Source organism: Ailuropoda melanoleuca, chromosome 9, assembly GCF_002007445.2.
Source record: "Ailuropoda melanoleuca isolate Jingjing chromosome 9, ASM200744v2, whole genome shotgun sequence".
NCBI classification, from domain to species: domain Eukaryota; kingdom Metazoa; phylum Chordata; class Mammalia; order Carnivora; family Ursidae; genus Ailuropoda; species Ailuropoda melanoleuca.
Genome location: NC_048226.1, coordinates 40,174,604 through 40,190,517, shown reverse-complemented (window position 1 = coordinate 40,190,517; position 15,914 = coordinate 40,174,604). Strand labels below are relative to the sequence as shown.

The 15,914-nt window shown below is 35.0% G+C and overlaps 1 protein-coding gene across 1 annotated transcript in view; it reads right to left on the bottom strand.

Moving 5' to 3' along the window:
• MCMDC2 (minichromosome maintenance domain containing 2) overlaps positions 1-15,789 on the bottom strand; it is a 34,171-nt gene extending 18,382 nt beyond the window's left edge. Inside the window, exons 1-9 of the mRNA XM_011221210.3 lie at positions 14,341-15,789; positions 12,034-12,225; positions 11,809-11,939; positions 11,679-11,738; positions 9,642-9,837; positions 8,882-9,004; positions 8,658-8,762; positions 5,233-5,358; positions 3,409-3,646 (exon numbers count right to left, since the gene is read on the bottom strand). Of these exons, the coding sequence (XP_011219512.1) occupies positions 3,409-3,646; positions 5,233-5,358; positions 8,658-8,762; positions 8,882-9,004; positions 9,642-9,837; positions 11,679-11,738; positions 11,809-11,939; positions 12,034-12,127 (1,073 nt within the window). The 5' untranslated portion in view covers positions 12,128-12,225; positions 14,341-15,789. The remainder of the gene's footprint in view (positions 1-3,408; positions 3,647-5,232; positions 5,359-8,657; positions 8,763-8,881; positions 9,005-9,641; positions 9,838-11,678; positions 11,739-11,808; positions 11,940-12,033; positions 12,226-14,340) is intronic.
• Between the last annotated feature and the right edge of the window lie 125 nt (positions 15,790-15,914).

Sequence of the window (15,914 nt, the reverse complement as noted above, 5' to 3'; positions counted from 1 at the left end):
GGGACTGGAGGAGATTATGCTCAAGCAGAGAAAGACAAAGCCATAAATTTTTTTTTTAAAAACTCTCCCAAGTGGGGCGCCTGGGTGACTCAGTCGGTTAAGCATCCGACTCTTGATCTTGGCTCGGGTCTTGATCTCAGGGTCATGGGTTCAAGCCCCATGATGGGCTCCAGGCATGGAGCCTACTTAAAAAAGAAAAAAAAAATTCTCCCAGGTAATTCTAATATGCAGGAAGGCTGAGAACCTAGTTATATAGAACAATGGGCCTCACACTTGTCTGTCTACACACTGGAATCCAATGAGAAATTTTTAAAAATAGTGATACAAGGGGGCGCTTGGGTGGCTCAGTCACTTAAGCATCTGCCTTTGGCTCAGGTCATGATCCCGGGGTCCTGGGATTGAGCCCCACATCGGGCTCCCTGTTCAGCTGGGAACCTGCTTCTCCCTCTCCCTCTGTCGCTCCCCCTGCTTGTGCTCTCTCTGTCAAAAAAATAAATAAAATCTGAAAAAAAATAGTGATACAAGGTCACATAATGTAAGGTCAAAATACAAAAATCAATTATATTTCTATATATTCACAGCTAACATTTGAAAAATAAAATTAATAAAACACCATTTTTAATAATGTCAATATTTTCAAATATTTAGAAATCACTCTAGCAAAACATATGCATGACCCTTACAAAATATTGCTGAGAGAAATTAAGGAAGATTTAAATAAATGGAGATACACACCATATTCATGGATCAAAAGACTCAATATTGTTAAGATATAAATTCTCCCTAAAATTGATTTATAATTTAAATGCAGTTCCAAGAAAAATCTTTAATGGCATTTTCTGGGAGTGGGGTGAGAGACTGGTATTAACATATGGATTCTAAACTTTATAAGAAAATGCAGGATTCTAAACTTCATAAGAAAATGCAAAGGACCTAAAATACTGAAATCTTGAAGAAGAACAAAGTTGCACCACTTGATTCAAAACTTAACATAGAGTTACAATAATCAAAAATGTATGGTATTACATAATTATGGACAAATAGGTCAAAATAATAGAAAAGAGTTCAAACAGATTTATGCCCACTTCAATTTTATACCTAGTTTATACCCAGTTCAACTGATTTTCAACAATGGTGTCAAAATAATTCAATGAGGAAAGGAAAGTCTTTTCAATAAATGGCATGGAAAAACTATAAATGCATATGAAAAAACATTAATCTTGACTCCTGCCTCACACCATATACAAAAATTAACTTATGATGGATAACAGACCTAATATAAAAGCTAGAACTATAATGCTTCTAGGAGAAAATATAAAAGAATATCTTATGACCTTACTGTAGGCAAAGATTTCTTAAACAGAACGGAGAAAACATGAAACTTAAAAAAAAAATAAGTTTAATTTCATCAAAACAAAAAAGTCTGCTGATTAAAGACATTTTTAAGAAAAAAAGTACTAGCCTTAGACTGAAAGAAAAATTTCATGGTACATATATGTGAGAAAGGACATATATCTAGAACAATCCCTCTTAAAAATGGGCAAAGAACTTGAACTGACACTTCATAAAAGAAGATATATGAGCAGCCAATAAACACATATAAAAGAGCTCAGATCAGTAGTCATCAGGGAAATGCAAATTACAACCATAATGTGATATCATTTCACGTGCATCAGAACGGCTAAATTGAGAAAGACTGACAACATCAGATGTTGGTGATGATAGAAACAACTGGAATCTTATGTTGTTGGTAGGACTGTAAAATGGTATAACCACTCTGACAAAGTGTTCGGCAGTTTCTTGTAAAGTTAAATATATATCTACCTAATGACATAGCAATTCTACTCCTAGGTATTTATCCAAGATAATGAAAACACATGTCCACAAAAAGACCTGTATAGGACTGTTTACAGCAGCTTCATTTATAATAGTCAAAACATGCAAAACCCAATGTCCATCACTAGGAGAATGGATAAACAAATTTTGGTACATTCATATAATGGAATATTGCTCATCAATAAAAATAATGAACTGACATACACAACTGGGTCAATCTCCAAAACACATAGGGTAAAAAAGACTAGGCCCAAAATTATATGCATTGTATGATTTTATTTTTATGAAGTTCAAGAACAGGAAAATTAACCTGCAGGGATGGAAATCACCTATGGAGATAGGAACTAAGTGAAGGAACTTACTGAGATGATGGAAATGTTCTATACCTTATTATGGTGGTGGCTATCACAATGTATGCACTTGTTAAAACTTATTGCAGTATACACTTAAGATCTGATTATTTCACTATATATAAATTTTAACTAACAAAACAATCCCCCCAAATCTCTCATACCACCCCAAACACCACAGGAAAAGCCAGAGTTTAATGACAAACAGGAAAAGAGACAAAGGCCTTAATTTACAAGAGATACCACAAAACATTTGGAAATAAACAACTTAATAGAAAACTGGACAATAGTCAAGGAGGTTCATAGAAAAATAATAAAAGTGTTTAACAAACTCTAAATGATGCTAAAACTTACTTCTAATTAAAGAAATGCAAATTAAAATAAAACCATTTTCCACCCATCAGATGGCTAAATTTAAAAGTCTGATAATACCCAGTGTTGGTAAGGCTGTGAGGAAACAAATACTCCCATGCTCATCAGTGGAATATTAAATTGGTGCAATCTGCAGCAGTTAGTACCACATTTACATTGCAATTTAATTTTAATTTAATTTTAGCAAAACATCGTCTGTCCAATTAAGTTAAATTTGCATTTTTAAAATTTTAAATTCATTCTATAAATTTGTTTTTGCTTTACATATGCATCCAAGGTATTAATATAAGAAGTTTATCCCTAGCTTTTGAACATTTAAGTAATTTTTAAAATGGTACTTGCTAGTGGGGAGCCCCAAAATGCTGAGTAGAAGCTTATTCCAAAGTTAGGGTGACAGCCCCAAAACAGTAATTCTGGCACTTTTCACAAACTTATTTGGATACAGTGCATCAGTATTATTTGAATGGAATCTTGGAGAAAAATAAGACAATGGCTTGTTGGCTCTTGGGGGGAAGATTATTTTATAATGAAAGCAAAGTACAAAAGCAGAGCACTGAACTAGGGAACAAGGGAAAAGGATGCCTGTGAAGGATGCATATATTTGTAAAGGTCTGAGTGGGGAAAGTGGTTGAAATTTTGAGTGGTTAGATTCTCAAAATATTGAAAGCAAATATCTAATTTATCAATTCCTGTTTTCAAAGTTTTGAACTTCATTAATAAAAGTTTATTTAAATATTTATACTACCCAGATGAATTCTAAATATTTTTCTTGTAATAATGTTTATGGAAAGGATTTATGCAAATCTGTGACCAATTTATAATTTGAAAACATTCATATCACATATTTTACCTGTCTACAAGTAGAGTATCACTTGTTATAATTAAAATATCCAGGCAATCTTTCAGTTCCTTGTTACGGTCACTTGTCTGTACTAGACTCATCAGCAAACAGAGCTTGAGTAAATTGTAAGTCCCAGGAGGAACAATTTGTGATGCAAAGATATTGGCTAGTATTGCTGTAAATTTCCAGCATGAGCTGGAAGTCAAAGAGAGAAGATACCTGAAATTGTCGCTAATTCCTGAGGGAACTGAAAGTAAATATTAACACATATATTAAAAAGGGTTTTCAAACAAGAAAATTACATTATAGATCTCTAATTCCATTTATCTAAAATATTATCAAACTGTAGTTCTTCTAGTAATGCCATATTCAAATTCTTATAATAATATTAAATTATATATATTATATTATATTATATTATATTATATTATATTATATTATATTATATTGAATTATGATTAGAGGTCACTCTGGTCTCTTAATTTTATCCCAGGGAATATAATAAAAGGAAGCAGTAACCCCATGTGTCCACATAGACTGGCTGTGGGGGGCAAGCAAATCCCTCATTCTTTTCCTTTTAAGACCTATATGAAAAAAGCCAGATCAGGGAACTCCTGTATTGCAGTGTTTGCTTCTATATTTCTATGTTTAAAATAATACGACCTTTAGTGAGGGCTAAACAGCAGAATGGGAAATATTTGAATGATGCTGGTAAAGGGAAGATTGACTCTCTAATACTTTGAAAGCACTGTATTGTACTATACTGTAACACTCTAGATCTTCTCCACTCCCTCACTCTATTCAGCTCCTCAAAGAAATGAGTGATTTAATCCAACTGATCATTGGGAGGAATAGCTCTGCATGCATAACTCAGTCCCTTTCTCCTTTCTCTTGGGCTGCCATCATAGAGCAATGATTTCTTCTATTCATCCATGCCCATGGACCAAGGGAGAAGCATGAGAAAGCACACTTTTTCACCTACATATAAGTCATGTTTTGCTACCAAATCAATAAATCTGGAAACACTTCACAGCAGAAAATATTTAAAATATCATTAAAATATCTATTATTTTAAGAAGCTTTCCACTTCAAGACAAGCAGAGGTAACTAAAATCTACTTGCATTTAAATTCAGCTTGGGCCTCTATTATTGCAGATGGTTATCTAGTGATTCCAAAAAAAATCTAACTCTATTCAAGATTTTACTAATCCTTCCAACTTTAATTATTTGTGTGCCAAGTTAAGAGTAGGTCTGCTCTCTACTTTTACTTAATGCTTATTTATGTTTGAGTTGATAAAGGAAATTACCAGTAACAAAGGTATATTTTGGCCCCCATCTGACTTTCTCTTTTGTCATTTCCTGATTGGCTCAGAACTCGGATGAGGGAAAGGAAGCTATTGTATTGGGTTCTTTTTCTCAGACCACAAGCTACTTAACATTGCTTTAGTTAGATAATAAAAGGTTGGGTAGAAAAACCTTTTGATGAATCTCTAACTCTTGGCATCTGGACACAATTTTCTCATTGCTAATTATGAAAAAATCAACATAAAGTTTAGGCAAAATAGAAGTCCTTCCTGTGGGCAAGGTTCTACATTACCACATTTTATTTCTTTCATAGCATTTATTATCTGAAATTGTCTTGTTGATTAGTTTACAGGTTCACTGACTACCATATAATTTAAAAGTAGGAACCTTGATTGTCCTGACTATAACTATATACCGTGCTTAGAAGAGTGCCCAACAATACTTATTACCTGAGCAAATACTTGTTTCCTGAAAACATGGACTTCAATTTAAATATTTGTTAATATACAATACTAACAATTTCCTTACCTTTTGGATTGCAAGAAATGATACTGTTTGCCTCTATACAGACAGCAGTTTGTGAAGTTTTTACACAGGTTGGAATTCCAATAATTTTATACTCATTTCCTATATTCATTTTACCCACTGATTCATCTAAGATGAATAAACACAAAAGAAAATACGTATTCACTAAATGAAACTTGTATATGATCCTATGGTTCAAAGATTAGAACTAGTAACAATTTAGTAGTTGAGTTAGCTGTAAAGCATTTACTTTTGTTTAGTATAATACCTATATAGAGTAACACCAATAATGTAAATTGAGGCAATTTTATTTCTGATAAATTTTGATACTTATAGGCAACGATAAATTAATTTCAAGAAGAATGAGACACAGCAACAAGACAGTCTCCTCTAATACAATTAAAGGAAAAACAGGATCATTCTATTTAAGATGAAACATCTTTGCATTAAATGATAAAAAATGTTAATAAAAATGACCTTATAAATAATGATTGAGAAGAAAATGATTTTAAATATTATTCACTACCTACAATACAGGCAAGGTATTTTTACATATATCATCTAACTGAAAACTGTTCAATATTGTTATTCCTGCTTTGTACATGAAGAAACTGAGAGGTTAAGTAAATTGTACGAGACTAAATAGTACATAGCAGAACTGAAATTCACATCTAGATCTGGCTATCTCCAAAGTCTACCTTCTTACACTATGCTGGGTTTCCCTTCTCACATCTACAGATTGGACAAAGCTTTTGCACAAGTTCAAAACTGGTTAATTGATTGTTTTAAGTAGACTCCATGCCTAGGATGGAGCCCAATGCGGGGCTTCAGCTCATGACCCCAAGATCAAGACCTGAGCTGAAATCAAGAGTCGGATGCCTAACCAACTAAGCCACCCAGGCATCCCTCAAAATTTATTTTAAAAACATACACTAAAAATCTTGATCCTTCATTACACAGAAGTTGGTTGGTTATAAAGCTATGAAAGAAAGGCTTAAAAGGAGGAACAGGATTAGCATCTCCCCCATGAAGAAGATCAAAATGTGATCTTCTCCATCATTTTTTTCTTCTCTCTCTCTCTTATTTCTCTCCCTTTTTTTTTTTTTAAGATTTTATTTATTTATTTGTCAGAGAGAGAGCATGCACAAGCAGGGAGAGCGACAGACAGAGGGAGAAGCAGGCTCCTCACTGAGCAAGGAGTCTGATATGGAACTCCATCCCAGACCCTGGGATCATGACCTCAGCTGAAGGCAGATACTTAACCGGCTGAGCCACCCAGGTGTCCCTCCTTTTTTTTTTAAAATTTTAATTTTATTTATTATTATTTTATTTTTATTTTTTTTGGCTCCACAGAGCATATTGGTGTACCCTGTAGACTGGAAGGGAAGAATCAGGCTCGAGAATTGAGAAAATAAAAAACTACAAACCAACCAATCAATCAAACAAACAATAAAACAAAAAACAACTAACTGAAGGATACAAAATGAATTATGAGGGTAAAATAAAAGCGAATAGTTTTTCAGCTGTTCCATGGAACCATAGAGTGTGGTAGATGTATGTATCTTGAGGTCAAGGAAAGGTCAAGAAAAAGGTAAGGAGGCTGGGAAGCCTGGTTATCTCTTCTAATGTCAATCCCAAAAGGCCTGTTTTTTTATTAATTTAATCTTTAAAAATTCATTCAGGTTCTATGTAAGAGTTTATTTGAAGAAAGGGTTTTTTACCAAACTATAAGTTGGATAGCCACTTAAATTTCTATATTGTATGATTTATATGTAGTATATAATACAATTAAGTCTTTGAGGCTGGAAGGCCTGAATTTGAATCATGGCTGTGCCACATACTAGCTATGTGACTTTGGACAAGTTCTTTCTCTGTGCCTCAGTTTCCAAACTGTAAAACTGAGATAACAATAGAACTAACCTGATGGTGTTGCAACTAAATGAGTTAATATATGTAAGAGTGCCTGGCACACAGTAACTGCTATATAAAAATGACCTATTATCATCCGTGCTTACATGCCTGCCTCATCCTTGTCAGACCACGGTGGAAACAGTTCTTGTTTAAATTTCTACTTCCCTAACTCTTGAGTTTCCTGTACATGGTTGACATCCAAGTTCTCTCTTTCCAAACAGTTTAAATCCTCCAATTTCAGCCCAAGAAAAGAGGCTGGGCCCCACCATCATTTTTACAGTTCTGGCTTTTCAATGAAGACTCACCCTTCCCTGGGTGATTAATACCGATAATGATTTCCTCCACGGAAGACTCTGTATACTCCCAGGTCTTTACTCATGCAGTTCTCAACATTTAATCATATGTCACACCTCATTCATTTTTTAAACAAATATTTATTGAGGTTTTACTGTGTGCAGTAAAAAAACCAAGTCCTTACCTTCATGAAGTTTACATTATAAAATAAGCCCAGGGGTGCCTGAATGGTTCAGTTGGTTAGGTGGCTGACTCCTGGTTTCTACTCAGGTCATGACCTCCTGGTCAGGGAGACTGAGCTCCATATCAGTCTCCTCACTCAGTGGGGAGTCAGCTTCCCCTCTGCCCCTGCTCGCAAACTCTCTCTCTCAAATAAATCTTTAAAAAATAAATTAGCTTGTCCACAATAGCCAAATCATGGAAGGAGCCGAGATGCCCTTCAACAGATGACTGGATTAAGAAGCTGTGGTCCATATATACAATGGAATATTACTCAGCTATCAGAAAAAACGAATTCTCAACATTTGCTGCAACATGGACGGCACTGGAGGAGATAATGCTAAGTGAAATAAGTCAAGCAGAGAAAGACAATTATCATATGATTTCTCTCATCTATGGAACATAAGAACTAGGAGGATCGGTAGGGGAAGAAAGGGATAAAGAAAAGGGGGGTAATCAGAGGGGGGAATGAAACATGAGAGACTATGGACTGTGAGAGGCAAACTGAGGACTTCAGAGGGGAGGGGGTGGGGGAAGGGGATAGCCTGGTGATGGGTAGTAGGGAGGGCACGTATTGCATGGTGCACTGGGTGTTATACGCAACTAATGAAGCATCAAACTTTACATCGGAATCTGGGGATGTACTGTATGGTGATTAACACAATATAATAAAATAAAATTAAAAAAAAATAAAAAATAAATAAATAAATTAGCTAACCCCAATGTTTACATAAGACACAGCATAAAATGATGGGATATCATTACCATAAAAAATTGTGTCCCTGAAACTCACCACGGTGCTTGGGACATAGCAGGTGCTAATATCTTTTTAAGTGAATGATGTGTGACTCAATGAATAACTGATACATTAGATAAATATGACTCTTGAAAACACTCAAAACAAGACCTATGATTCTTAAGTTACAGAAGTACCATTTATAATACATAGCTATAAACAAGTCAATTACAGTTATTTGCTTTTAGTTCACGCAAAACTTACTTACCTCTTAGAAAAATTGTAAGAGATTGAAATCTAAATGGCTGGTTGTTAGAATATCCTTGAAAAGCATGAAGTGCCTTTGCTGTGATTATTTCAACGATCTGTTTATCTTAAGGCAAATAGCAAAAATGAATTAGTTATTTGAAAATAAGTTCAATTTAATTTCCACATTAAGATATCAAATAGTATTTTAAAATTTGTAATTCCAAAATATAAATGCATTTTTACCACCAAGTACTCTAAATTTTCTGTCTTCTTGAAGTGAAGATGAACACAGATCACACAAAAAGTCATTTCTTACTGTTGCAGATTCTGTAGCACCAGGCACATGCACTCTTATATACTGAAATCCTGAAAGAAAACAAAGGCAAGCTAAATTTGTTTTTGGATTTAGCTATCCATTTTCAATCCTTTAAAATTATTCTAGTTCAAAGTATAATTAATTCAGTTTTGCACGTGGGTTCAGAGCAGTTCAATTAACATTTATTGCATGGCTATTTCTTTCCAGGCACTATGCTAAGGCACTGGTGATATGGATACTTAAACACAGTTTCAAAAGGCAGCAATAAGAAACAGAGAATTTCAATATGTGGCATTCATTTAGAGTGTTCATAGAGAAGAGACGAATGACATCCAACCCAATGAGAAGTGGGGATGAATGGAAAAGATGTCCTGAGAAGGACTGAACTGAAGTTAAGCTAAAGGTTTGAGAGAGGACATTACAGGGAGAGGAAACAGCATGAACAGTCATGAAACAATGTACAAGAACAAATACTTCAGCAATCCAAGAGCACTTGTTACATTGTGGGAGAGAGAAGGGAAAGAAAAGAATGCACCTCAGGATTATGCAAAGTAAACTTGTAAACATGAAACACCAAGTTTTATTCCATTCTTTCTACTCTATGAATGTTTCACAACTAATGGTAAACACGATTTAGGATTAAACAATAAATTGCTTGATGTTTTGATTTTACATTTTTATACCTACCTTTTGAAAGAGGGCATGCTTCATCTGAACAAAGAAATCTTGCACCTTGTGTATACTTGGTTACAGTTGTCATTGCAATCACAATTCCTTGCATCATATAAAATCTTTGAGATGCATAATCAAGTGGAAACTCACAAAGATCAAGACTATAACTTCGCAGAGGAGGCAAATGTGTTAACTTCAGCACTATATTAATCTAATAAGAATGTAAAAATAGTATTAATAAAAATTGTAGATCCAATTGGGCTTGCATTACACTATAGTAAGTGTATTTGTGGAGTAAATCAAGTAAATAACTTGCTAGTGTTATCAGGAGTCAAAATTTAAGCATAAGAAAAAAGATTTAAATATAAAATTAATGATGCAAACCCTTAAATCTCACATTTTAATTGAAAATATTGTTATGAACTCATAATTTTTCCTTAAAATCACAATTTCCTGGCTATATCCACTGAAAAGACTTACAAAACAATGAGAATCCAATAGCAATGAACCCTTCCAGTGCCCAGATTGTGATCTCTTAAACATAATTTCTCACCAAAAGGAAACAAGGCTGTTTAAGGGAAATGGCTGATGGCAGGTGTGGGGCAAAAAATATACCAGATGGACTTGTCCACCTCTTTGTGCCAGAAACCAAGGGAGCTACAAAAAACTAAAACATGGGATGTGTCAAAAGGACATAAACACAAACTTTAAGGGACTCCCAATGGACAAAAGGTACAACAATATACATCAAAAAGAATGACAGATTCATTGAAATATATCGGATATGTTTTTAAATTCATGAGTTCCTCATAATAAAAAAAAAAGGAAAAACAAAACCAAAAAAATTATTGGTCATCATTGGAAGCTCCTAGATTTCAACTCATTATTCTCTGAAAATTAATGAATGGAAAAAACCCACCATTTATTCTGCCTTTCAGGTACAAATTGTATTTCAGGGTAACCAAATAGTTGATGACAGAAAATTTCTGTTATAGAATAATTTCAGCTAATAAATTCAGAAAGGTTGCTGAAATTAGAAAAATCACAATTTTACAACTTCCAATGAAATAATGGATTCTAGGTAATGGTCATCAGTGGCTGCAAAAACTATTAGGTGAAAGTTGATGGAGAGTGTATATTGAAGGGATCAGACTGACATTACCCAAACCCACTGATCAATGTGGCATCACTAAAGTGGAAAACTGTGTATTTCTCCTAATGTAGTGCAATATGAAATACATGACAATAAGTATGATGTATTCTTGTCAAAATGAGTTGAATCTGAATTTAAGCAAGTTTTTAGAGCCAACTTCTATTTCCCAGAAATATGGGGTGGAAGAATAAGTTAAATGCCATAAGAACATAATCAGACAAATCTAGATTATGAAACATCGTACAGGACAATTAACTAGTTCCTTCGAAAACTCAGTGGTATAAAAAGCAAGAGGGAGGAAATTGCTCTAGAATAAAAGAGGTTTAATGAGATACAATAACCAATTATAATGTATAGACCTTGTTTTGATCCTGATTTGGACAAATCAATTGTAAGACACTCTTGAGAGCCTAAATGGGTACATTTAAAAATGGATTGGATATTAGATGATACCAAAAAATTGTTATTTTGTAATGGGTCATAATGGCATTGTGGTTATATAAGAAAAATGTCCATAACTTTTAGAGGTTGATACTAAAGGATGTAGTGGTGACATTAGGATGTCTGGGATTTGCCTTAAAATATTTTGGTAAAAAATGGATGATGCAGGTATGGCAAATATTGTAAACTATTAAATCTGAATGATAGACATACGGAGGTTCACTGTATTATTCTCTTTATTTTGGGGTTGGTTCGGAATGTTTTATTATAAAAATGTTCAATGTTATAAGTGATAACACAGGAAGTAAAGATATGTATTTAAGGTATTCTATCAAACTGAAAAAATGTAACATTGTATCTTTTAATCAACAAAAATATGAATATAAAAATATTTATTTACAAGTAATCTTCAAAGTTTTTCACCTTAGTTTTCTTTGTTAAATTTAACTAAAACTTACTTGAGTTTCAGTCTGTAATTGTCCAATTAATGAGAGAGTCTTAACAGCAGTAAAACAGACCTGTGATTTCAAACAAACAAAGTTACCAAAAATTCCACGTGGCATAAAATTATTTCTTTCTTTAACTTACTGATTGAAAAACTTGAGCAGCTTTTAAAGGCTCATGTAAAATGTGATTTCCAAGTTCAGCATCCAATTCAACAATATCAGAGGGATTTATTAAAATATTGAATCGATAGACAGCATAACTTTGTTTTGAATCTGTAAAAACACACAAATATAAAAATGAGGATAGTTACATGTAGGAATTTATTTTAAAGTTTCTAAAATATAAAGTCACCTTTGCTGAACATACCATTGTAGTACTTGCAATCATCTATAAACTTTTGGAGGCCTCCACTTCTGTCAAGATAGATAAGGGCTGCCTCTTTCATTTTTAGATTTGACATTTTCTCCTAGTTAATGATTCTTCTCTATTACTAATGATTAAACCACAGTTGTTGGTAAAGACTGCAGCTGGTGAAATGCACAGAAAACATGAGAATACCTAGAAATAAAATAAATTAGAATTTACACTTCACGGTCTCTCATAAAACCTTACAAACTGTTCAACTTAAAATTGAGAATGAAACGAAATGAGGTAAAATCTCCAACTTAAAAAAATTCCTACCCGAAAGGAAACAAAACTGTGTTTTTTGCCAAATAACATTTTTTATCAACAGTAGGTCATCAGATTCTCCACAAGATTGCAAATTTAGGAACAGGACCCTCAACTGTTTCTTGACAGAGTAAGTGTTCCCAAAAAATGTTTGTTGAAATAAATATGAGGTCCCCTTGCAGGGGTTGCTTAAAAAATGGAAGTGGTAAAAGTTGTTTCAAAAAATCTAAGTAAAGGGTAGTTAACCTAACAAATCCAAGAACCTAGTTCTAGACCCAGCATTTCCTAGTTGCTATGGGGCAATCACCTGACCTCTCTTGGTTCAGGATCTTCATCTGTAGAGATTGAAGGGGTTGTATTAGATGATAAGGCCTCTTTTGGCTTTAAATCTTCTCTTAGTGACCAACATGAAACATTAACCCTTGGTAATGAGAATGGATTATGTAAAATTCATTTAAAGACAGCAAACAGTAATTGGAAACAATATATACCAATAATTGTATTAGGTGTCAAGGATAAAATGATTAAGACTGGATCCTGCCTTCAAGGAGTTGCCAATTTAGAGAAGTCAGAAATAATGACCATCACATTCATTCATTATCAAATATGTATTGGGCATTTACTACTTATTGGATACCAGACTGTCCTAGACACTGGGGAAACAAAAATGAGTAAAATATGATTCCTCCTGTTCACAAAGAATACAGTGAGGGATAAGAGATACGTAAAAAATGTAAAATTTACTTGCTATTTATTAATGTACTAAGGCACACAAAAGGAACAAGATATATTAAATAGTTCACCAAATGACATCATCCTTGTGTTGGGGTCATAATATTTTCTATTGTTTTAGGACATTTTGACTTAATACAATGGGTCATAGAGAAAAAGCAATGAATTCTAGTTCAAAGGTGGTATTCGATAAAGATTCAATCATTGGAGCAGATGTAAAGATGGGGATTTTTCCAAAGATAAGGGTAACCCCTTGTTACCCCAATTTTCAGACCTATACTATTGAATCCATGTCCTTACTACTCAGCATTCCAGCTACTTTCCAAATAAAAATAATTGAGACTGTCCTTTTTGCTATTATACAGGGGGGAGAGTTCAGAGTTTCTCAGTGGTCTTAGGTACAATGATCTTAAAGTGTATGTTGTGTTTGGGACATTACATCTGTGCTTCATTTGAGCGTAAGGTTTCTGGGGCTGAATGAAGTGTGGCTGTTGGTAATGAAATGGCTGGGTGAGTCTTAATCAGATTATTAAAGTGTTTCAAGTCCACGACGATTATATAGGCAAAGAGAAGCCATCAAAGTTTTTAACAGGGAAGAATATGGTCAGATTTTTATGTTGGTAATCAATGCCTGTTGCCAGTGTGAATGATGGGTTGGATAGGGAAAAAGTTAATCATCAGTTTCTAGCTACTGAAATAGTCCTAAAAGATGTATGGCCCAATCCAAGGCATTAGGAATGAAATGAAGTAGAGGAGATGGATTATAGATTTTGAGAGATTTCATGCCGGACATGGTAGCCAGCCTGTGAGTGTTTTCAGGATGGGTGCGGGTGGATGATGCTGCTCTAATGGAAATATGGAACCCCGGAGAAGAAAAGGAAAATAGTGTAAAGTTCACTTGAGATACCGTAACCCTGACAGGCTCTTGAGAGGACACCCAGATATGCGTAAGCACTAGGGCCACGTAAATCACCGCCTGGAGTCCAGCAGCTTAGGAAAAAAAAAAAAAGGCGAGAGATAAAGCTCCAGCGTCCCTGTGTAAAGCTGAGGTCTTGGGAGTAGATTCACTTTTGAAAGGGGAAAGTGGAGAAACGACATGGAAGCCTGTGGAAAAGCATTAAATAAGAGAATGGGGATAAAATTCTACAAGTGTTCCCATACTCTAAAGAACTCAAGTGTTGGTCACTTGTAACAGGCGCGAGTCGCGTCTTCCCGCCCTGTCGCGTCAGCAAAAAACACCTCACAGACAAAGCGGATAAAAGCGAATCTGACCTCACACCCTGGGATCTAGGACTTCTCCCACCGCATCCGCAGCCTCTGCTACCAGGAGCCCCGACCCAATAGTGCATAACACCCAATCTTCACCCACCGAGCCCCACCAGGCGAACGCTCCCTTGAGACTAACACCCAGTGAGACCGTAGCACGCCTGCGCGCACCTCGCCGACGTTGGTGGCGCGGGGGCTGCCGGGACCTCGCCCCCACCTCTCATCGGGGTGGGGACCCAGACCGTTCTTACACCCTCTTTAATTAAATCACTGTTGCACCCCCGTAAGGCAAAGAAGAGGGAGAAAGACAGATACAAACCTTTGCTTTTTGTTGTTTTCACAGGCCAAGGGTGCCCATAGTTTTTGTTTGTTTGTTTGTTTTGGTTTTTTTTTGTTTTGGTTTTTAATTTACTGAAAACTCTCCTGCAGGGACTGAAAAATGGTGTAATCAATTTGGAAAACAATCTGGAACTACCTCAGAGGTGGAGTTATACTATATGATCCAACAAGTCCATGCCACACATTAGCTAATATACATAATGAGAGGATTTAAAACATGTGCACACAAAAACGTATACACGAATATTCATAGCCAAAAAGTGGAAACAGCTGATAAACGGAAAAATAAAATGTGGTATGTCCCTACAATGGAATGTTAGTTGGCCTTAAAAAGGAATGGGGTACTAATACATGCTTCCACATGGATGAGCCTTGAAAACACTATGCAAAGTGGAAGAAGCCAGACATAAAAGGCCAAATACTGTATGATTCCATTTATAGGAAATGCCTAGAATAGGCAAATCTGTACAGAAAGAAAGTAGATTAGTAGTTACTTAGACTTGAGGGGAAATGGAGAATGACTGGTAATGGGTATAGGCTTTCTTTCTTTCTTTCTTTCTTTTTCTTTCTTTCTTTCTTTCTTTCTTTCTTTCTCTTTCTTTCTTTCTTTCTTTTTAATTATAGTAAAATATACACAACATAAAATAAAATGAAACTCTGTACCCATTAAACAATAACTCCCCTTACCCCCCATCCCTGCGCCCTTCTATCAGACCCGACAACCATCATTCCACTTTCTGTCTGCATGAATTTAACTATTCTAGGAACCTCATGTAAGTGGAATCTTACAATACTTATTTTTGACTGGCTTATTTCACTTAGCAAAATGTCTTCAAGGTTCATCCCTGTTGTAGCAAGCCAGAATTTCCTTCCTTTTCAAGACTAAATAAGCTTCCGTTGTATGTGTGGATATCTCATTCTTATGAGAAATCTCATAAGATTTCTTTTTGAGGTAATGAAAATGTTCTAAAATAGATTGTGGTGATAGTTGCACGACTCTGAATAAAAGTGAATTGGACACTTTATTTATTTGTTTGTTTGTTTGTTTGTTTTTAGAGAGGAAGGGAGAGGGGAAGGGGAAGAGAGAATCTTAAGCAGGCTCCATGCCCAGCGCAGAGCCTGATGCGGGACTCGATCTCACAACCCTGAGATCTCGACCTAACCTGAAATCAAGAGTCAGATACTTAACTGACTGAGCCACCCAGGCGCCCAATTGTACACTATAAATGGATAAATTGTAT